Below are 23,123 nucleotides of genomic sequence, written 5' to 3'. Positions count from 1 at the left end.
CTTTGAGCTCACCCAGTCCAACCGTTCCCCAGCGCTGCCAAGGCCACCACTAACCCATGGCACTGAGGCCTCGTCTCCACGCTGTGTGAACACTTGCAGGGACGGTGACTGCAGCCCTGCCCTGGGCAGCCTGTTCCAATGCCTGAGCACCCTCTGGGGAAGGAATTGTTCCTCAGCTCCATCTAAACCTGCCCTGGTGCAGCTTGAGGCCGTTTCCTCTTGTCCCATCCCTTGTTCCTTGGGAGCAGAGCCCAGCCCCTCCTGGCTCCATCCTCCTGTCAGGCACTTGTAGGGAGCGATCAGGTCCTCCCCCGAGCCTTCTCTTCTCCAGACTGAACCCCCCCAGGTCCCTCAGCCATTCCCCATCACACCTGTGCTCCAGGCCCTGCACCAGCTCCATTGCCCTTCTCTGGCCCCACTCCAGCACCTCAATGTCTCTCCTGTAGTGAGGAGCTCAGGATTCAAGGTGTGAATCATATTAACTCATCTTGTTCATTACTGGGTTTCCTACGGGCCAGATCCTGACCCTGGCAACACTGGAACTGTAAAGCCTCAGCCATCTGCTTGGGGATTTGAACAGATCCATTGTGCTTCCCTGAGCAGTGCCAGCATCGCTTACAACAGGTAACCTGGTCAGCTTCTGTGAATTGCTTATATTCAGCCATATGGCTTTGAAAATCACTGTTTTTATAGAGCTGGTTGAAGTCAGCCCTTAGCTGAGTGCATGGGGCTGACTCCATCAGGCTTTGAAGGAGGAGAAAGCCCCTCTTGTCTCCTCAGGGTTGTCATGACCATGTGTTTATCCCTGGATAAAAAACCCCATTGCTTTTTTGTGTTGGAGACAAGGATGAGGAAGTCAGGGGGGCTACAAGAAGTAGGAGGCAAAGCCTTGTTTTCCTTACCCTTAATGAAACTGATGTAAAATCAAACCATGCAGAGATCTCAGGCACTTGTCTGTGTGCTGCTCTGTTTGCTTCCTGTCACTGAAATCCAGGGGGAATGGCAAATGCAGGCAGAACTTGTGCAAACGTTCTGGAAAGTGCCATTTCCAAACGCTGTTCTTTTCCCCCCTCATTTGATGGGGAAAACGTTCAGGTTGTAATATCCTTTCCCATTATTGGCTGGCTCTGTGTATCTGTTGGCTTATTAGCAGCAAGAGGAAGTGAAACAGAACTACGGTTTGTATGGAGGCTTGAGATAGCTGCTGTGCTTTATCTGCACTGTGGCAGGGGAGGAGAGCTCGCACGACATGAGAAGTGATTGTGGAAGTGGTGCTGCACGCAGCAAAGTTGGAGAGCTGGACCTCGAAAGAGGATGAGTTTAGAAGGGGGGATTTCAGTGGGGACCTTGCCTGGTGCATCAGGATCATGCCCTGAAGTTTATAAACCGGATCACTCTCTGGAAATGGATGTGCTTTGTTCTATGGGATCATCTAAAAGGTTGAGGTGGTGTCTTGGTCCCTTGTGGTTTGCACTGTTTGAAATAGGCTTGTTCCAGTCAGGACAGAGGAGCTGGACAAGACATTTCAGAGAAGGGCAGGATTGAAGTGTCTTTCCCAATGTCATCAGGAAACCAAGAGCAGACCCCAGAGGTCTCTGTGATTCCCTGTGAGGTGGCCCCAGGAGCACACCACTCTCCTGCTATGTCCTACCACACAGCTTTCCTAATGCCAATAGTTTTCCAAGGGTCTATCCACAGCCTTTTACATATGTGAGCTGCTGATGTGGCACAAGCCCAGCTGGGATGTGTGGGGTGGTAATGAGTGTGTAGGAAACCCATTCTGGGTTGTGCTGAGCCCAGCACAGACAGGGCAACCTCACCATCACATACAGCTCTGGGCTGATGGGTGCAGGATGACGTGTTCTCAAAGCAAGGAAGTGATTTTTGAGGACACTGGAACAGCTGCTGCTAAACTGCTGAACCTGTATAAAGACCTCACCTATGGTAATCCCTTCAAGTTAATACAGTCTTTGTGCTTAACCTGCAATTCAGGCATGGGCTGGCAATGCTTGGATTCTGGGATGCAATCCTTGGCCAGCCTCATGAGACATCTTGCCAGAAGAACCCAGGAGGGACCAAGCTGGCATTCTCTTGGTGGCCATTTCTCATTTGCATTGTACAGTGTGATCACTTCTGGGCTGGTGACATTGAGGAATGAAAGGCTGAATTCTGCTTTTCCTGCTGAGCGTCAGAAATAGATGTGGAGAGATGATGACTCACCTGTAATTGAGAGAAACTGAATGGCATCATCATGAGCCTTAACTGTTAAACCCTGATTCCACCTGCCAGAACGAACAGACTGACAGAGCTGCTGAAGGCCAGGAGCTGCAGACAGGGCCCAGCACATGGGAATCCTTCACTTTGTTGGTGTTTTGCATGTGAGGGGCTTAACATGCCTGTTACACACGTGTCCCGTGTTATGTGGCAGCAGCACTGCTCCCTGCACGAAGGGATGGGGAGGTATGGATGGAGCTGAGCTGTAATGGAGCCACAAGAAGCCCCCAGCCCCAAGGCCTGCGCCGTGCATGCGTACTCCTCCCTGTGACTTTCCCTGCAGTTCCCGGCCGGAGCAGAGATGATGTCAGAGTTGTCATGGCATCGGTATCTATGGAACCGGGATCATCATCACGGTGCTACGAAAACCTCACTCAGGAGCTGGTCCTGGAGCCGCAGGGGGGAACTCCCCTTGCTGTAATTGAGGGTTTCCCTCTGCAAGGTTCCTCTCTTTTTCCTCCTTCCTACTGGAAGAGGGAGTGGGGATGGGGCTCGGCCTCTTCCTGTCCCAGGAGAGCTCTGGGTGCCTCCTTTCCTGCATGAGGAAAGCAAAAGCTTCAGCCCCACCAGCCTTCACTTCCCTTTTCTTTCACCACTTAATGGTTATGTAGCAGTATGCTTTGAAGTGAAGCAACCACCAAACCTCTCCCTGTGGTGGGCAACAGGCTGCTCTCATCCAAGGGGAAGCTCCCGGTGGAGCACCCTACTCCTGCTGTGGGGCAGGAGTCCCTTCTTCCACTGAGGGCCTGTTGTGGGGCCCCCAGGGCCCCTGACCCCTAGAAGAGGTGACAACAGCCCTTCCTGCTGCGGTCTGCAGTGATGGGAGCAGGCTTGAGCCAAGCAGTGTGGTGACCTCCCTGTGCTGCAGTCTATGGCATCTCCCTCCTGCCAACGGCCCAGCCATGGGTTGCCCTGGCTGTAGCCAAGTCCTTGCCATCGCACAGTGACGCTGGCAACATCCCCCAACCCCTGGCCGTAGCATGCTGTCCCCAGAAGCAGCATGGTGACTATATCCATAGGATGGTTATCCTTGGGATAACACTGTGATCCTGCCCGTGGTGAGGTGTCCTGGCTGTACCGTGGTGTCCCCAGACACAACACGGTGCCCACGGCTGCAGCAGAGCGATGCCCAGGGCTGTGCTGTGGTACCCACGGCCGCAGCAGAGCGATGCCCAGGGCTGTGCTGTGGTACCCACGGCCGCAGCAGAGCGATGCCCAGGGCTGTGCTGTGGTACCCACGGCCGCAGCTCGGGTGCGCGCACCTGCCGTTACCCCCCTCCCGGCCGATGGGTGGTTCCTCCCGTTGCCCGCACGCGGCGCTGCGGACGAGCCCACGCGGTAGACGCGCGGGGGGGGGGGGGGGAGCCGGGCAGGCGCGCTGCCGGCGCGGGGCGCGCTCGGCTCGGAGCGGAGCGGGCGGCGGGGGAAGATGGAAGGAGCCTCCTTCGGAGCGGGCCGGGCCGGGGGAGCCATCGACCCCGTGGATTTCCTGAAGCAGCCGCAGACCATCCTCCGGGTGACGACCTGGGTGAGGCAGAACGGTCATCCCGGCCGGGCAGCGGGGCCGCGGGGCTCGGCACCGGGCGTTGGGCAATGCCCGGAAGATGGGCAGAGCACACTGCAGCGTGCGGTGCCCCTTGCGTTGGGCAGTGCCCGGGTGATGGGAATTGCGGTGCCCGTGCAGGGTGCAGTGCCCGCTGCAACACGCAGTGTGCGCGGTGCTTGTGCGGCGCCCGTTGCAGTGTGCGGTGCCCGTGCCGTGTGCGGAGCGCAGGTACCGTGCGGCGGTGCTGCAGGCGTGCGGCGCTGGTGCAGCCGTGCCGGGTGGTGCCCGGCTGAGGGGCTCCCGGGGGGTGTTCGCCCGGAGTTTCCTTGGGCAAGGTGCGGCGGGTGGATGTGCCCCTGGTGCTTGAGGAAGGAGCAAGCGGATGAGGTCTAAATCGGCAGGCAGAGGACATTTTCCTTCCATGCTCTGTGCGTATGTGTGTGTGACAGAAGAAATCTGGGAGCCAGCCCTGCCCAGCTGCCCCTGTTCGTGCACAAGAATGTCATCTTTTTTGGCTGTTTCCCATCTGAGTTCCTCCTGTGGAGCAGGAGGTTGGAAGATGCTGTGTGGCAGCTCAGGGAAGGCTTTGCTCGCTGATGGTCCGTGAATAAGCAGCACAGGGAGCTGCACGCTGGTGCTCGCTGGGGCCGTGGTGCCCGAGGGGAAGGGCAGGCACTGATTCTCCTCCCCAGCCTGGCTTTTACCTGCTAGGATTTGCAGGCATGAATGATTCCAGAGGTCGGCAATGCCGGGCCCTTCCCAAAAGGGGGCAACCAGTTAGTTGGGTCTAACTGGTGCTCCCAACAGCCGGCTCCTGGCTCCAGTGCTTGGTTGGAGGCTGTGGGTGAGCCAAGCTGGGCCTGGGGGGCTCATCCTCACCCGTGTCACATCCCTGCTGTGCACGGAGGCTCTTGGCCACCGCACTGGCTCTGTGTCACCCTCAGCAGTGCCCCATGGAAGCAGGGAGTGAAGGAAAGGTGTGGGAGAAGGTGCTGCCCACCCAGCTCCCTCCTTCACACTCACCCAGTGGGTGCGTTTGGGGGTGCCTGGATGAGGCCCTGTGCAGCACAGCATGGGAGCATGTGCTTATCTTTAAGCACGTGAGCAATTCCAGCTGCAATCACATGCTTATCGTTAAACCACATACTGAAATCTTTAGCTGGATGGGGGCCAGTGTGCTCTCCAGAGCTTTGAGACAGCCCCCAACCCCTTTACTGGAGAACAGAAGGCCAGGTATGGATGTGGAGCATCCAGGTTGGGCTGGATGGGGTGTTTTGGGTAGGGTTTGGGTACCTGGCAGCAGTTGTGTCCTAGAAGAATGGTCTCAGTCCTGATAAACCTGGTCTAGATCCACATGGCTCCTCCTCGATCCCCCTCAAGTGACAGACTGTTGGCAGTGGTGCTGGTCTGGGGTACAGTTAGATAAATTGTGGGCCTGTTGATGGTGAGTTAGGCCTTCCATAAAGAGCTCATCCTCCTTGTTGTATAGAAGGGGATCTGCACTGCTGGGAAGCAGGAACAGAATACGGAACATAGAGATAAAAATTCCAGCTTAGGAAACAGCCATGCATACATTTGCTGGCTGATTTACTCAATGGCAGAGTCACTCGATTCATGGTTCTGTGTTCACCAGAGAGCTTACAGCTACAGAAATACATCAACTTAACCCCAAGCAAGTGCAGGGCTCACTGGTGTGGACAAGTGTGGGATGAGCGCTGTGCTGGCCCAGGCAGAAATGTTTGCAGTATTTGGGGTTGGCTCCGAAGTCACTGAGCTCAAAGGGAGCGTTTCTGCTGTTTTCAGAGGGGGATCAGGCTGTGGAAGCTCACATTAAAAGCCCTTAGAGCCGCTTTCCCCAGGTCTCCTGTTTGCTGGCAGATCTGTCGAGGACCCTTCTTCATCACTGCTCCAGCCTGGGGGTTCAGAGCCCTGCTTGGCTGCTGCAGTCCAGTTACCTCTGTCTCAAACCAGTTCCCAGTGTGGGCAGGGCCTGCAGCTGGGTGAGAGGTGGGATTGGAGGGGAGAGGTGGGGATGTGGCAAGTGGCAGTGTCTGCTCCTTATCACACCATGCTGGTGGCCGAGGCAGCATCATGGACCAAAGTCCCCCTGGGATGCTCCCTCATTCACAAAGCAAACAGAAACCTTCCCAGGTCCCTGCCTGCTGTCACAGGGGAGATGGGCTCCCCATGTCTGCATGTGGCAGAAGAGCCACAGCCCTAAATGGTTGTTCAGAAAGCCCTTGACTGAGGCTTTGAGGATGGCCGAGTTTAGGTGTTGGACTGGGTTTTATTCATGTGGGTTTCCTTCCTGTGCTCATCTTTTTAAACGTGTTTAACCTGTGCAGTTGGACCAAACCTCAGAACCATAACCCTGGCTGCGCATAGGACATCAATGATCCTTTGGTGAGAAAAGGAGGGAGCGGAGATGTCCCGGTTTGGGTGGGAGGACACCAGGACAAAGGTGATGGAGAGCCACCACGAGGCTTTGGGGCCAGCTTCACCCACTTGATGTGAGCCACTCTGTGCCCATCAGGCCCATCACCATTGCTGGGGTTTCACAATGCACCACCACCAAAGGGGGGGTCCAGCTCCCTTCTGTGTCTCTGGAAGGTGTTTTGGGGCCCTGGGCTCAGTCTTTACTCTGGCAAACATCTAAGAGACTGGCAGGTGAATGGTGACTTCAGTGTGGAAATCCCCAATGTAAGTGATGGCAAGAGGGGATTCCTGATTCAACCGCACTCGGGAACATCTCCCTGAGAGGCAGAGTAATTCAGAGTATCTGCAGGGAAAACAGCCCTCCTGGCTTGAGCTGTAAAACCAAAAGCTGGAAACAGTCATGTAACAGTTCCTCATTCATCTCTTCCCCCTCCGTCTGGTGCTGTTTGTCAGATGAAGATGTGATCACTTGTGGTTTTCTTTTAGAGACATGTTTTGCACAACAAAACAAGCCGGCTATTCAGGAAGGATGCCCACAGGATCATGAGTTCCCTTCTCCAGGGCTACCAGGGCCAGTTGGGCTTTCAAGTGGCCACGCAGCTTGGCAGGGGCACTGTTCATTTAACGTTGGGTTAGGTTTGACTTTTAAAAGCAGGTCTGGAAGATATCCCAGCAGAGTAAATGCTTGCAGTAATTCCTGTAGGAGCAGCAGCACAAGCGCGGGGCCAGGTCCCATCCGTGCAGCCACGCTCACCAGTCGGCTTCCTCCACGGAGCTCAGCATGAGATCAGCTCCTGATTTTGTAATCACAGAATCCCAGCCTGGTTTGGGTTCGAAAGGACCTTAAGATCATCCAGTCCCAACCCCTGCCACGGGCAGGGACCCCTTCCACTAGAGCAGCTTGCTCCAAGCCCCTGTGTCCAACCTGGCCTTGAACACTGCCAGGGATGGGGCAGCCACAACTTCTCTGGGCACCCTGTGCCAGCGCCTCAGCACCCTCACAGGGAAGAGCTTCTGCCTAAGAGCTCATCTCAGTCTCCCCTCTGGCAGGTTAAAGCCATTCCCCTTGGCCTGTCCCTACAGGCCCTTGTCTAAAGCCCCTCTCCAGGTTTCCTGTAGCCCACCCTACAATACAAACCCTTAAGTATTTTCTTTAAAGCCTGACCCATCTGCTGCCTTCTCCTCCTGTTTCTTAAAGCTGAATAAATCTGTGCTCCCTCCCCTGGATCACTGAGCTTTTCCTCTGCAGTGTTTTATCGCACTGGGCCCAATGTTTTGTTTGGGTTTTCCTTGCAGCAATCTGATGCTTTTAAGAGCAAAACCTTTATTAGGGGCCTGGACTCGAGCAGCCAGATCTGATTACTTGGCAGAGGCCTGGCAGCAGAGAGACAGTCCCTGTAGGCTCTGATGTGCAGCAGGAAACCTTCATTACCAGAGGTTACTTGGGCTCAGGTCCAGCCTGGGCTTTATGTGCTCAGCTCTGCACTGATGCCGGGCTCAGTCCATATTGCAGCAGAGCATTGTCTGTGCTTCGCTGAGTTGTGCCTTTGCTAAGGGATGTGCTGGGGGGTGGTTTGGTGTATTAGGAATAGTTGGTGGTTCTTGGAAGAAGGGAGTGTGCTCTTTCCATCCTGGACCAGGCTTGTTCTGTTTCTCCAGCGGGATGGAGAAGGCAGTGTGTGTGCTCATGGCAAAAGGTGTATCTGTTTGTATCCAGAGCAGAAGAGCCAGGCAACAAAGAAGAACATGGCTCCAGGATTGGAACCAGATGATCTTTAAGGTCCCTTCCAACCCAAAGCATTGGCAGTACCCTGCACCCTCAGCACAGAGCACTCTTGAGGAGCCTCACACCCGGGTTGAAGCTGCAGGAGCCCTGGTTTGAGGTGCTGGGGAGCAAGCATTTGGGTTTGCAGGGCTACAACACGCAGCTGTTGTGCAAGGCTGGAGTTGGAGCCTGGAATGCTCTCCTGCTGGAGTAGACATCAATGGGAAATGCAAGGTAGGAGCCTGGTGCTCATCGCTGGATTACAATCTTTGAATGGGTGCTCTCATCACATTAGAAGTAATTCAGGAAAGCTCAGCCATGTGGTCATCCATGTACACCCCTTCCCAGCTGATGGGCCTGGTAGACATACCCATAAACCTATTCCAGCCAGCACCATACCCCCCTTTCTGTGCCAGAAACCACGGCAGGTCTTTGCGTTGTGGTCGCATCCGTAATCCTGGTGGGAGATCTGGCAGCGCTCAAAGCAGCTCTTTCGCCTTCACAGCCTCCAATAAGTTATGCAGATCTGTGCTGGAAACGTCCCCGTGACTGACAACTGTAAAGGGAAACTGGAGAGGGACCCAGGACCTGGTTCCACCAGGATCTGAGCCAGGTGGGTGTTGAAGGAGGCTGGTCCTTTGCCAGGGGCCTAACTCATCACTGAGTGGAGTATCTGCACAAGGTATCTCTGTGACTTGAGACAAGGGCTTAACTGGGGTATAAGCCATAAGGAAACGCTTATTGCCAGGCAGGATTTGACCTTCATTGTCTTCCCTTCTCCTCTGCTAGCACATCCTTCACTTGCTGGTGGTGGCTGGAGGAGGGCGGGATGCTGAGCAGGGTATCTGTCTCCCTGATGCTCTCATTACAATGGTGAAGGATGCTACCAGGACCATTGAGTGTAAGCTCCAGCAGAGGAAATTGGCTGTGGATTATTTTCTTCATGCATTACATTCCCTTGCTGTTGACGTTAATGGTTGCTTGGGTGTGTAATCAAAGCAAGGCTTCGCAGTCTCCTACATCCCCACACCTTCTGGTAATGCTTTTTATAGGTCCCAAATCCAAGTGCAGTGCATCAGCAGTGGAAACATCTCACCTTAAAATGGCTGACTGTTCACACACTGAGGCTTTCAGCTCTTTGTTCTCCTTGTGATGGCTCTGCTCAGACCATGAGGTTTCCTGAGGCACATTTTAGGTGCCTGGGCTGCAGGAGGCTAAAAGCAATGGGGATGAACAATGTGCATGTCCTGGGGTGCAGGCGGCTCGAGCCCCAGGAGGGAACACTGCTCTGTAAAGTGTAATTACAGCAGTGAGCCAGGCAGCCAGGCCAGCACCTTCTTCCAGACGGCAGGAATCTGGTGCAGAGAAGGCAGATGCAGGTCTCCCAGCTTTATGCACACCTAAAATGGTGTCTCCACTGTGGGGCACATGGGCATCCCCAGCACCCTGGGTTCCTGTGAGGGTCTGGTGGTAGCTGTGGGTCCAGAAGCTGTGGCCACACAAGGAACCTGCCCTCTCAGGCTCCCCTTTCTCTTTTTTAGGGGGAAAAGGATGAGATCTCACTCAGCCTCCCATTGCAGGGCTGCTTCTGTGCTACTGACAGCCTGCCCAGCACCTCCAGCACAGTCCCTATGGGACATCCATCAGCACAGGACACCTGGCACTGGATCACAGCCGTTGTCAGAGAGGACAAAGGAAGCAAGAGGTCTTGCCTAAAATAGGGTAATGGGGGAAAATAGGAGGTGGGCAGCAAGCAAGGAAGGAGGGTGAAGTACAAGTCTTAATGGAAAGGATGGGAGAAAACTCTCCCCCTTCCCATCCTTCCTCGCAGGTAAATGCAAAGAGGAGCACTAATGGTCTGTGCCACTGGAGCTGCTGGGGCTTTGACAGTGGGGAGGGCAGGATGTGACCATCCCACACACCAGGCTGAGACCCTGAGCTGCAAGTGGGTTGATGTGGAAGCTTCAGCAGGGGAGATGCAGTTTCATAGCGGGGTGCCTGCAGGTTATCCATGTTTGCAACAGTCCACCCAGCACGAGGACAATTTGTTGCTGGTTGTGTTGGGTTGTTCAGCTGGAAACTGGAGCATCCCATGAATGCTCGGGCTCCTTTGCAGGGCCTGTGGGATATGGAAGCACCCCATTGGAAGGGTGGGCAGGCTTGGGATGGATGCAGCAGCTCACACAGCAGATGCCCCTGTGCTGTGCGTGCCGGCGACCTTGGCACTGGGTCCATGCTGTCCCTGCCATGGCTGGTCATGGGGACTGCAGTTGTGGGGACAAGCAGGAGGAGATGGAGCAGCACCTCTGGAGAGCAGGATCTCTGCATCCTTGCTCACACATAAAACCACTGTCAGGGGCAAATCTGACCTTGGGTTTTCCCTTTCGAGCCTCTGATGTGCTGGTGGTGGGTCTGGGCGAGTGCGGTTTGCAGAGCTGGTTGGAAAAGGGTATTTGTTTTGCATGAACTTTAAATTACAGTATGGGTTTTACTTCCTCCCCACCACCTACCCCCATTTTCTCAAAGCAGATTTGTTCCTCTATACTTAGAAGGACACCTCCAAATCTGTTCTCATTAAAATGTTTCCCCAGCACCGGTTGGGGTTTTTATTGAAGAAAAGCTGGAACATTTCAATCAGGAGAGAAAAGCCGTGCAAAGACTTGTTTGCACTGAAAAGCGTGTTTTGACAGGAGGATTTCAGCCAGCACTGATGTTTTGCATCACATTGATAGATTTGCATCTATCAAATGCACACTTGCAATTCGCTGCTATTTCGGCCTCCTGAGAAGAAGCCGCGTGTCCCTTGTTGCCTGCACCCAGTCGAGGGGGTGTCATGGGGGGGTGGCTCAGGTCACCTGGCAGCAAGGAGGATGCTTTGCTTTGCAAAGCCCTCGGGAGCTGGAAGTTAAGTGCTGAAACATCCTATTTGATCCCATTTCTGGCAATAGTTGTGCTTGCAGCACTCCATGGGCATCCTCCATCGACAGCCCCCTATGTGCAAGCCTGTGTGCAGGCAGCCAGGACCCCTGTAATGTCGTTAATTACTAATTTCATCCTTAATCTTTAATTTACCAGAGCCCTCCCTCACCCACTGAAACTGTGAGCTCCCGATAAGCACCTGAAAGCACAGAGAAGCAGTCCAGTTAATCCTGGGAGGACTTGGAGAGGGGCTTTGGACAAGTGATGTAGGGACAGGCCAAGGGGAATGGCTTTAACCTGCCCGAGGGGAGACTGAGCTGAGCTCTTAGGCAGAAGCTCTCCCCTGTGAGGGTGCTGAGGCGCTGGCACAGGGTGCCCAGAGAAGCTGTGGCTGCCCCATCCCTGGCAGTGCTCAAGGCCAGGTTGGACACAGGGGCTTGGAGCAAGCTGCTCCAGTGGAAGGGGTCCCTGGATGAGCTTTAAGGTCCCTTCCAACACAAACCATACGATTCTGTGCTTCTATGACTAAGTAAAACACTTAGTGTGCACTTGCAGAAGCTGAGCACAAGTTCTGTGGCCTGCCAGAGAAATAATCCCATGGAATCAGAGGTTCTCAATTATTCATGTTTTCCAGAATCACATTATTTCTTCCAGGGCCTGTTTTATAAATGCTGCTGCTATTTCTGATGGTAAATAACAATTTTGCATTATTTATGAACAGATTTTTACAACTGCTGATATTACAGCTGCTGCCAAAGCCCTGGGAAAATGATTATTACTGTTTGTTGTTGTTCCTCCTTACAATGCAAGCCTCTTGTTCTGAGCGTGATGAGGATGATGTGCCCGTCGCGGTGTGACAGCCCAGCGCTCCCTGAGTGCAGCGCCAGCAAGGAGCAGGGTGCAAGGGAAGTGGGTGACTCAGGTTGCCATCAGGCTCATGGCTGCTGCTCGGAGCTGAGATGAGGTGGGGATGGAGGGGAACAGGACCTGGGGCATGGTTAAATTCCAAGAGGAGGAAGGTCTGGTTATCTCCTTGTGCGGCCATGGGGAGGTCCATGGGACATACGTACTTTCTATCGCTATTAGGGGTCCAGATGAAATCAAAGGTTGCACCTGGCTTTTGCAGATGCACATTTGGAATCCCACATTTCTAGGAGGGAAGTCTCCCTTGCAGAGCCATCTGTTTGTTCTCCAGCTTGGAGGAGACTCAGTGGAGACGGTCTGAGAGGTGTTTGTTAATAGGGATGCTTGCATTTGGAAGTAACTTCAGACAGGAGAAGCTTCAGCTTCATCCCAGCGCTGAAAGGAGTTTGGAGGAGAGAAATCCGAATGAAATTCCTCAGGGCAGACAGGAGGGAGACATTTGGCATGTGCTTGGGAGTAAATCTCTATCACCACATTACATTAAAGAGCTTTCTGAAGGGTTTGCTCGTAGTGCCTTCTGCTAACACAGTGCTATGAGGAGTGTGGGGCTGTAGGAGGTGGCCCGTGGCCAGGCATCAGCCACGAGGTGCAGGTGACTTTGCAAAGGCCTCCAGCTGCAGTCTCTCCTGTGGCTCTTCTGCCTCTGTCTGTCGCCTGTCTCACTCTCGTGCTCCTTCAGGAGATGCAGCAGGGTGTCCCGAGCAGGAGCTGTATCACACCACAAACCCCATGCTCCCAGGTAGCCACAGCGGCATCCTGGGGGAGCCTCTTGTCTCCCTGCCTGCGTATGAGGCCTCCGGCTGTGTCCTGCGGGCGTGCAGGGATGCAGGGAGCCGGTGCTGGCAGCGAGGGATAAGATCAGAGGTTCCCAGCTTGCAGGAGGGGGCTCTGCAGCCTGGCTCCCTCCCTGCTCCCAGCGCTGGAATCCAGCAGCGGCGCGGCTTTAATGGAGCGGGCTCCGGAGCAAATCGTAATGCAGCTGCTCCCGCAGCGTCCGCTTGGTGCTGGGAGATAAGGGAATGACTTCAGCGTGCAGCATCAGGATTGGTGTTCATCGAGGCAGCCAGCCGGCTCCTTCCTGCCTGCGGGGATGTGAAACACCCTCAGGTCCCAGCAATGGGACCACCAGCAACCCCCCTGTCCCTCTCAGGGCCAAAACCAGCTCACTGGATAATGGCTGCAGACGCTGCATCCTTCAACCCCTGCTGAGCCAGGTGAGAAATCATAGAATCATGGTTGGAAAAGACCTTTAAGATCATCAAGTCCAACCATTATTGCCCTGCCATTCATGGGGCAGCCTGTCCCCTGCCCCACTGCACTGAGGGTGCCGTTCCCATCTCCCCACGCTGCCGTGTCCTTGTCCCTTCTCTGGGCCAGGGCTGGATAGCAGCTCAGTTATCCTCTGTAGCTTCATTTCTCCCTGCTCTGCAGTGACACAAGGGGGTTTATCGAGCACAGCCTGACAGTGGAGAGCAGAGCCTCGGCCCATCTATTTTTTCCCTCCCCAGCCTCTCTGGGAACAACATCTCTTAAAATACCCTGCAAATGAAGCCACTGAAAGGCAGCCAGGCTCGCAGGGAAGGAAGACCTTGGTACCATCCACCAGCTCATTCATCAGGGCCACCAACCAGATGAGAGTCAGGATCTGTCTAACAAATGCCACGTTGCCATGGAGTCAAAGACAAGATTGAATCCAATTACGTTGCTGTTGGGAAACAGAGTTCAACGTAAGCGGCAGCGAGTTGTGTTTTCTCCTTCCTCCTGCAGATCTTCTCCATCGTGGTGTTTGGCTCCATCGTGAACGAGTGCTACGTGAACAAGGACAGCCAGACCCCCATGCTGCACTGCATCTTCAATGAGAATGAGAGTGCCTGCAGCTACGGCATCGCCGTTGGCATCATCGCCTTCTTCGGCTGCATCTTCTTCTTTGTGGTGGACCTCTACTTCCAGCAGATCAGCAGCGTGAAGGACCGCAAACGCGCCGTCCTGCTGGACCTCGGCTTTTCAGGTACCTCTGGCTTTGCTGGCTCCTCAAGGATGATGCTGGCTCCATGGGCAGTGCGGGGTTGTTGCTGTGCCCTGCAGCTCCACGCCTGAGTCCATGGCACGGCACCATTCGTGTGCCTCTGACAGGGAGAAGAGGGGTGGCAGATGGGTTGTCCCATCCAGCCATGAGCTCCGAGGCAGCAGTGGGGAAAGCAAGTGTGTGGTGTGTGGTGGCTTGGGGACAGTGGGTGTCCCGCTGGTCCGTGTCGTGTCTCCAGTTGGAGATGTTCAGTGAGCTGCTTTCAGTGAGGCCACCCACAGAAGTGAGGCTTGGTGCTCACACCTCAGAGACCAGACAGGGCAATTTCCCCTGCCACATCCCTGTTTCTGGCTCACGTAGACGTCGTTTCATCGGTTACATCCGGGTCTGTGTTCACTTAGTGCGTGTGTTTTGGAACAGAGCAGAAACACTCCATACCACTGCAATCCCTCACTGCCTCCAGGACCGGGGGGGCTGGGAGTCCCAAAGGCTGGCACAGATCCTCTGTGCTGTCCTGAGCCCCTCGGCCAGGGGCACATCCACGCGGGATGCCTTGAGCCAGGAGAGCCATCCTCCGCTCTGCTGCTGGGGGAATCACCTGCCTGAGCTTGAGCTGATGTTCTCCGGTTCCAGGCTCTGGTGTTAGTGAAGCCTGAAGGTGATTTATCCAGCACCAGCGCTGCTGATGGCTCTCCAGCCCCAAATGAAAACAGCCGTCATCGCCTCCCTCTGCTCCCCTCTTGTTGAGGATGTTCTCTCCTTGCTGGAAAGCTCATTTCCACGGTGCTGGAGTGCCGTTAGAGGATATTTACAGCCCCTTCCATGGGGCTCAGTGCCTGCAACCCTTTGATTCAGACGGAAGGGGAACATCACATCCATCTTGTGGCTGATGCTGTGTGTCATGGTGCGAGGATCCTGCCTTCCCCCTCCAAACAGCCCTTCTCTCCCTGCCAGGCATGTGGGAACCAGCACCGTGCTCCATCTCTGCCTTCTTTCTCTTTGGTGCTTGTCACGGGTACGCATCTGCAGCTTCAGCAGCGAGCTGGGGAGGATGAGTTCTGCCCTGCAGAGCTGCTGATGTGCTGTGCAGGGCTTGTGCTCTGCCCCGGGGCCAGGCTGCAGCACTGCACCAGTGGTGGGGGTGCAGAGAGCCCTCTAACTCACACTGGATGTGGATGCACTCGTGCATCTTATATTGCACTTAGGAACAAGTGGCAAGATCAAGGGGAATAAAGGAAGCTTCTTTCCTCTCCCTGCAGTCAGGCTGTGCTTTGCAGCCGCCTGCCCCACGGGACCAGCAGTGTGGCTGCTCATCCTGATGTGCTGATGATCCTTGGGAAGGTGCTGGGTTGCTCAGCATCCCGGTGCCTGAACACCCAGAGTCTTTGTGCCTTTGTGCCAGGGATGCTCAGGAAAGCTGGAGAGCCTTAAAACAGCATCACTGAAAGCTCCAGGTTGTGCTGCTCCTCTTCCCAGCGCTGGAAAACATCACTGCTCCTTACACTTGTGTGCCTGTGCCTTGCTTCTGGACTTGTTTCCTGAGCTCCTTGGCATCAGGCAGTGCTGGAGGCTGTGACTGAATTAGGGGAGCTGCAGCCCTGTCTTGCTCAGCCAGATTGGCTGCCAGTAAGGAGTCATCAGCAGGGAGGTTTTGTTCAGTCCCACAGAGCCCAGGGAACTGAGGACAGGAGGAGTCAGTGGAGGGCAGCGGGGATGAGCAGAGCTCTGGCACATGAAGCCCGTGTGTCCCTCAGCTCCATGGGCAGCTCCCCCACATCCCTGCCCCAGGGAGTGACACACAACGAGCTGTGCTGTTGGGATGCACGGACATCCCAGGTCACTTTGATCCCTGGGAGCAGGGGTTGGGAGCAGGGCTTAATCCCAGCCCGTCCCTATTCCTGGGTGACTGTGACTTGCCTTTTTGAAGCTCTCTGGCTGTGTCCTTGGACCAAAGCATGGCCCATCACAGCACTGTCTCCTGCTGGTGCTGCTCCCAGGAGTGCAGGCTTCCTCCTGGGTGAGGTTTGCAGGATCCAGTGCAAAGTCTTTAAGGACCAGGGAATAGAGGGAATGGTGAGTTTGACACACTGGGGTGCTGGAACTGGAAGTGAGCTGGTAGCACCTTGACACCAGTGAGCAGGCTGAGATCCCACAGACTGAGAGGACCCCATGTCCAGAGAGGCTGTGCTGTTGCTGCAGGGATCAGGGTGAGATGTAGGCAAGCTGAACCTAAGGCAGGTAACACACTGGGTGACCATACAGGGTTCCTTCCCTCCCTGTTTTTCCAGCAATTCCAAACCAGCCTCTTCTAAAGCAGCTCCTTTGGGCCACCACAGGCCAAGGCACCCAGGATCAATCACTGCTGCTTTGATGTCAAGGTGTTTGTGCATCGGCACACGGGGTCCTGGCAGCTGGGGAGGCTCGGGGCAGGGACAGCACTGAGCAGCTCTGTTCTCTTCCAGGTTTCTTGTCCTTCCTGTGGTTTGTAGCCTTCTGCTTTCTTGCAAACCAGTGGCAACGGACGACGATGAGCATAGGGGTTTCGCAAGGAGCAGACGCTGCCCGGGCAGCCATCACCTTCTCCTTCTTCTCCATCATCGTCTGGGTGAGTTCGGCTTCAGAGGAGGGCACAAACTAAACGTGCTCTGGCCTCAAGGGCTTGGAGGGGGAATCTGGGGCTTGGTTTGGGGAAGTGAATCCTGGTGGGCAGCGCGGGGCTCTTCTGGGGAACTCTGTGCTCCTGCAGATAGAGACGGAACTTGCGGGTTGGTACCCGGGAAGATCAGCTCCGTCCCCTCTCGCGGGGGAATTCCACACTTCCCCTTCTCCTGCAGCGGATAAGTTGTGTTCCCATTGAAAACGTGTCAGCAGCCATGAGCTGCCCTCGTTTCGGGGCCCTGGGAGCCACTTGGTTGGAACTGAATGAGTCCCCAGGAGCAGATCACTGCAGTGAGCTGGTCTCATGGGATGGGAGTGGGATGTGGGGAGCTCTCGGCCCACCAGCTCACCCCCGGGGGAAGCCAGGCTGGTTCCTGCTGCCAGGACTTGCAGAAACCCCCTTTGCTCCCACTTTTTGGCTCTGTGCACCCCCTGTGGCACAGGGACATCTGCCATGGGTGCAAAACCCTGCAGGGCCCCTTGTCCTGTGATACTGGGGATAGCTGCACTGCTCCTGGGGCTGCATGTGGAGAAGCAGGGGTGGCCTCCATCCCTCTCTTCCAGCTTTTCATGGGCAGAGAGCACCCAAGATGTGCACCAATCCCACATTGCCTTAAAGGAACTGGGGCAAAAGCCAGTCTGAGGCTTTCCAGCTGCCAGCCTGGCTCCAGTTACTCACCAGTTGAACTGCTCCCCACTGTTATTATCCAACTAAATCCCAGCTCCCCCACAGCTCTTCTCTCACGCTGCATTGCAGCCCCCAGGGACTGGGGAGGATGCTCTCCCCCATCCCATCAGCATCTGCTCCCAGCCCAGGGAGGCCACTGGGGATGCTGGTCCCCTGCTGCCAGCACGGAGGATGTTTGGGATGTGTGGAGCCAGCAGCAGCCCCTCCATTGGCACCATGAATAAAGCCAGGGGCAATTGGGATCAACCAGTGCCTGCCCCCCTGGTACCAGCCCCAGCAGGGCAGTGGGCTCTGGGCAGTGCTTGGGAGCTGCTCTCAGTGTCTGAGTGGTTTTTTCCACCCCCTGAGCCCATCATTTATAAACTAATTGAATTGTTAATGAAACCTCCAGAACTGGGATGAGCGTGGGGTGCTCACAGCTCTGCCGCCGCTTCTCCCACCCTTTGTGACCTCAATTTCAGCAACCTGGAAGAGGGTGAAGGAGTCTCGGCAGAACTGACCTATTTTGCTTTCCCTCCCCGCAGCAGATGGGGTTACTGGTGCCAAATCGGCACAGGCAGGGACTGGAGCACAGGCTGCAACCCCACACAGGGCTTTGGAGGTCAACCTGTCACACAGAAACGTCTTCTTTAGCATTAAGGGTTGTGGTCTGGGCTTGGTTTAGCTCTTGGCTATAACGGAGCAGGGCCAGCAATGATCTGGGATACTCGGATATGCTCAGAGCTTTGCAGGGAGCTGGGGGATCATGGAATCATGGAATAGTTTGGGCTGGAAGGGACCTTCTAAAGATCATTGAGTCCAACCCCCTGCAACGAGCAGGGACATCCTCACCTAGCTCAGGTTGCCCAGAACCACATCCAGCCTTAAGTGTCTCCAGTGATGGCACAGCCACCGCCTCTCTGGGCAACCTGGGTCAGTGTTTTACCACCCTCACTGAAGAATTACCACCCTCAGTAAAGAACTTTTCCCTCTCATCCACCCTGAATCTCCCTCTTTTAGTTTCAAACCATTACCCCTCGTCCTATCACAACAGGCCCTGCTGGAAAGTCTTTCCCCATCTTTCTTATAGGCTCCTTTTAAGAACTGAAAGGCTGCAGTAAGGTCTCCCCAGAATGTGTGGTCCTGTGGGATGCAGCATCCTTGGGAGGGGATGCAGGATCCTGGAGGATGAAGGGTCCGGGAGGATGCAGGATCCTGGAGGATGCAGGGTCCAGGGGGATGCAGGATCCTGGAGGATGCAGGGTCCAGGGGGATGCAGGATCCTGGAGGATGCAGGGTCCAGGGGGATGCAGGATCCGGGAGGATGCAGGGTCTGGGAGGATGCAGGATCCTGGAGGATGCAGGATCCTGGAGGATGCAGGGTCCAGGGGGATGCAGGATCCTGGAGGATGCAGGGTCCAGGGGGATGCAGGATCCTGGAGGATGCAGGGTCCAGGGGGATGCAGGATCCTGGAGGATGCAGGGTCTGGGGGGATGCAGGATCCTGGAGGATGCAGGGTCCAGGAGGATGCAGGATCCTGGAGGATGCAGGGTCTGGGGGGGATGGAGGATCCTGGGCGGGAATGTGGGGTTCTGGTGGGGAATGTGGGGTCCTGTGGGCCGCAGGACCCTGGTGGAGGTGGGCTCCATCCCCCCTAACCCTGGCCCCTCGCTGCAGGTGGCGCTGGCGGTGAAGGCGCTGCAGCGGTACCGCCTGGGGACGGACATGTCGCTCTTTGCCACGGATCAGTTCGGCGCCGAGCCCGGCGCTCCCTACCCCGGCTACCCCAGCGGCAGCGGCGTGGAGAGCACAGACACCTACCAGAGCCCCCCCTTCACCGAGACCTTAGACACCAACCCGAAAGGTTACCAAGTGCCAGCGTACTGAGGGGCGAGTCCTGTGGTGCCGTACCCTGAGCCGGTCGATTGCAAATGTATTCAGTCCCATTTCCTTCATGTGGCAAGTCAGTGCTGGGTTCCTTACTATTAGCTAGTTGTGCAGTGGATTCTGTACAGTGGTATTGGTTCTTGTCTTACCTGTCCAAGGGTTTTATAAAAGCAGTGTTCCCTCTAAGTCAGAAGGAAGGAAGGAAGGAAGGTTGCTACCGCATCACCTCCGCGTGGCGAACGATGAGGAAACCTCTGCCTGAGGCTTGGCACCGGGCTGTGCCTGGGACACCTTCTCCTGTCCAACACAGTAGCTGAAGAGCTGTTACTTATCTCGTTCTTCCAGAGCTAACACAGAATCTCGTGGTGGCGAAGGGGGGCTCAGCTCCGTGCTGCTCCCACCGCAGAGCTCTCCTGTACACGTTCCATGGCGAGGGCCAAACCCACAGAGAGAGATGAGTGGTGTCTGTGTCCCCTTCATCTGTATATAGCTGCTGTACAGAGTCATCTCCACGCCAAGTGGCTCACCCTTAGCTTAGGATGCCAGTGGCACGTGGCAGGTTGGGGCTATGGGGAACATCCCATTTGCTTCTGCGCTTCAACAGGGCTCTGGTTGAGGATGTCAAAAGCGGCTGTTGGGAGCTGGAAACCAGCTCAGCAATAGGTGGCTGCTTGTTAGGAACAGGCTTTTATCAGCAGCAAATAGCTGTGTGCTGCAGTTCCACTTCTTCCCCGAGGGGCTGGGACAGTTTGTAGCTGTACTAATGGCTTCTGGTTGGCAACGCAGAGCACTTAACTGTGCTCAGACCCAGAGCTGCCAGCACAAAGGCCTCAGCAGCTCAAAGCCCAGTGCAATCAGGAGCAGTCTTGAACTTGTGTTTTCAGACTGGGAGCGGGCGCTGTTTGTCGTCAGCTGCAGCAGAACCTCAGGTGGGAACGTTCCTTGTGCCCTTGTCTTCAGAAATGAGGAACTCAGGTGAACTGGAAAGGCTTTAGAGGCTGTTGAAGTCCACTGTGAGGGGACCCCGGGTTTGGAAGCAGTGGGAGAAAAGAGGGAGTGAAAAGCTCCCAGGAAAGAGGCTCAGGTTTGAATTCAGCTGTGAAATTCCTGCCTTGGCAGAAGTGTGTAAAGCCCAATAGGTCCCTGTCAGCTCCCTGCCTGCTCTCCCTGCCTCACTGGTGGCTGTTTGTCACTAAGGACTGAGCAGAGGAGCTGAGACTTGAATCCCAGCCCCATGCTTAGAGGAGGGCAGGAGCCGTGTGCTGCTTCCTGACCTGGCGACCACTGGTCCCAGCTCTGCCTGCAGCAGGTTTCTGGTCATCATCAGCACAGCTCCTTTCTGCTGCATCCATTAACAACAGCGACTCCATCACGAGGGGTCATTTCCAGTGACCAAGTGCGTTCCTTGAGCACCGTTCAGGCCGGGCTAAATGTGCATTTCCAGCCAGGCTGGTGCTGAGCTCTTCCCTGGTGGCACCGGAGCCGCACCAGGATATTCCAGGCAGTGTTTCCCAACCTGGATCCTCCTCTCACGCTGCTGCAGCCTCCCCGTGTGTGGTGGCACCAGGACCTTGCATCCTGCAGCGGTCCCCACCGTGGGCTTTCCCCGCAGGTACAGCAGAGGAGGTGCCTTCCCCTATGGAGCTCTGCACCCCCTTGGAGGCCCAAAAGCTATTGGGGTGCATTGGGCAGAGGCAGGAGCGTGAGCAGGGGATGCTGCTCTGCTTTATCAGAGGTGTCCCTTGCTTGGCTCATGCAAGGGGCAAGGAAGAGGTGACCGGTGCCAGACCCTTGCATGAAACAAACCAGGGACACCCAAACCCCAGTATTCTATAAGCCTAAATATATTGGACCCTAAATAGAACCCTAAATAAGGGTCCATCTAAACCAGACCCTTTGGATGTTTCTAGAGTCAGATTTGCTGGGAGCTAAAGAGAGGCAAAGGGGTTTAATACAGGGTACGGTAGAACCGTAGCAATATTTTCCTTAGAGGGAACACTGACGTTTTAGCAGCACAACCAGTAACTTGTGTTAATATTTTAGCAACAATAGAATCAATTTAAGTGTTTAAATTGATTGTACGTGAGGTAATGTCTGTTCGGTACCTTGTAGTTTTCTAACTATATACCTGTTCCAGAGTTTCCTTGTAACCGTAACCCACTAAAGCTCTGTCTGAGGGCGGGATGCCTCCTGCCCCCTGGTGTACCCATGCTCAATATTACAAGCTCTGAATGTACGCACCAAGGCCTGCGTTGCCTTTCTTTCCCCCCCCAACCTGCTCCCATCCTCTGCCGGTGGGGATCAGAAGGGACACACACCCCCCCCAGTGAACGCTCTTGTGCCATCACTGACCTTGGGAGCAGCAGTGGGGACATGGGATGAGTCCAGGTGTCTGCAGTCAGCAGCAATCACGGCTCCCCAAAGGCAGCGTTCAACCACCTGGAAGTGGCAGTGAGGACCTGGATGCGTTTTGCTGGCAGGAGAAGAGGATGAGGAGAAGGAGGAAGGGGTTTGAGCATCCAAGCGCAGCAGGAAGGCAGGATTGCTCCTTGATTAAATGGGAGCTGGGAATAACGTGTCCAACCACATTAACAGGCACCTTGAGGAAGCTTTACCCTCCAAAACATCAGTCCCTATTGGTGGAGGGGGCAGCATCCCAGTGAGGTATATGGGAAGGATCAGGCTGCTCTGCAGGCAGCAGGTACAGGCAGGCAGCCCACAGCTGAGTGCTTTCCACCATCAGCCCATTGAGGCAGGACGGGACAAGCCATCATCACTGTGGTACCACAGCACATCCCTTGCATGGAATCCTCCTGCCGGGCTCTCCACGAGTTCCCACAGCACCCACGCCTGCCGTGCTGGGTGTTGCTGTCACCCATCAGCGTGTTGTGACCTGTCAGGCAGACCGGTGTGCACAGGTACAGCCTGTGACCGCACACAACCTTACAGTTAGAGCTGGACCCATCGCTGTGATAACCGTGGTGCATTACCTGAGCTGCAAGTATGTGTAACATCCATCTCTGCACTTCCCTCTCCCCTTTCTTTACCCTCCTGCACACTTGCATTGGTACAGCAGCACTGCCTGCCTTGTCACCATCCACACCATGGCCTAAAGGGATACCAGGGCTGTGCTGTCCCATGGCCCCTTGGCTCTCCTGGAGCTCTCCAGTGTGCCGGGGCAGGGCTGTGCTGATCCCAGCTGCCTGGTGCTGAGCCTGGGTGTCAGGAGCAGAGTTCAAACCAGCCTGGACCCTCCCTGGAGATGGGTCTTCAGATGGCCTCGTGCTGGCAGTGTGACAATGCAATTCAAAAGTTAACCCCAGCACGGGCTTTGTGCATTTATTTGAAGCATATTAAAGAGCTTTGAAAGTACTGGATTTTTCCCAACATTTTCAGCTTTCCTGCCCAGCTGGAAGCTTTGCTTGACTGAGAACTTAGTACCTGCATTAAATGGCTCTGTATCATGCAGCTTGAGCAGACCCTCCTTGCTGTCCTGCCTACAGGCCACTGGGCTTCCAGCGCCTGCACCCATTGCAGGATGAGTTCCCTATCAGCTCAGTGATGATTCCAGCATTTCCTTTCCATTTCTGTTAACCAGCAATTCCTTATGGGAGGATTCACAGCCTCCTCCCTCTACAGCCACCCCTTCGTGGCTGCAAGGTCACTTACTAAGCCAAGCGCTGTCATGGTCCACTCCCTAGGAAATCACATCACGACTGTGGTGGGCTCAGCCTTTCCCTCAGGAAAAGCTCCTGTAGGTATCTGTAGGCTTCCTTCCAGCCTTTGCTTTCCCAAAGTGTGTTGGGAGAGCAGCCAGGGCTGCTCCTGCTCCTTCCTTGTGCTCCTCTAGGCAGCATCTGAACCTGTGTGTGTGACAGAACACCCCCTTCCCACCCTCAGTTCAGCCCTCACTGCATCAACCTGAACGCCCCGTTCAGCTGCTGGTCCTTAGCTGCAAGAGGTATTTACACCTCTCCTTCCTCAAGAGTTTTCCTATCAGACCGATGCCAAACGGGGTTT

General features: G+C 55.2%; 1 protein-coding gene and 1 long non-coding RNA gene across 2 annotated transcripts; both read left to right on the top strand.

Moving 5' to 3' along the window:
* The first annotated feature begins 3,650 nt into the window (after positions 1-3,650).
* SYNGR3 (synaptogyrin 3) lies at positions 3,651-21,343 on the top strand. Its single transcript, XM_062614833.1, has 4 exons — positions 3,651-3,802; positions 13,632-13,872; positions 16,353-16,495; positions 18,894-21,343. The coding sequence occupies exons 1-4, from the start codon at positions 3,704-3,706 to the stop codon at positions 19,101-19,103; spliced, it is 693 nt and encodes a 230-aa protein (XP_062470817.1). The 5' UTR covers positions 3,651-3,703; the 3' UTR covers positions 19,104-21,343.
* On the top strand, positions 7,198-10,215 carry LOC134161717 (uncharacterized). The gene is made up of 2 exons (XR_009964071.1): positions 7,198-9,726; positions 9,853-10,215. It is a non-coding gene; the product is annotated as an uncharacterized LOC134161717 (long non-coding RNA).
* Positions 21,344-23,123: the final 1,780 nt, after the last annotated feature.

Source organism: Pezoporus occidentalis, unplaced genomic scaffold (genome assembly GCF_034315485.1).
Source record: "Pezoporus occidentalis ecotype Australia unplaced genomic scaffold, CSIRO_AGI_Poc_V1 ctg178, whole genome shotgun sequence".
NCBI lineage: Eukaryota > Metazoa > Chordata > Aves > Psittaciformes > Psittacidae > Pezoporus > Pezoporus occidentalis.
This window is presented reverse-complemented; position numbering and strand designations above follow the sequence as displayed.

Bases quoted from the DNA above. Each gene is read 5' to 3' on its own strand.
- SYNGR3 (XM_062614833.1), top strand. From the start codon at position 3,704: ATGGAAGGAGCCTCCTTCGGAGCGGGCCGGGCCGGGGGAGCCATCGAC. The intron at 3,803-13,631 runs GTGAGGCAGAAC...TTCCTCCTGCAG, and splicing joins TCCTCCGGGTGACGACCTGG to ATCTTCTCCATCGTGGTGTT. The intron at 16,496-18,893 runs GTGAGTTCGGCT...CCCTCGCTGCAG, and splicing joins TCTTCTCCATCATCGTCTGG to GTGGCGCTGGCGGTGAAGGC.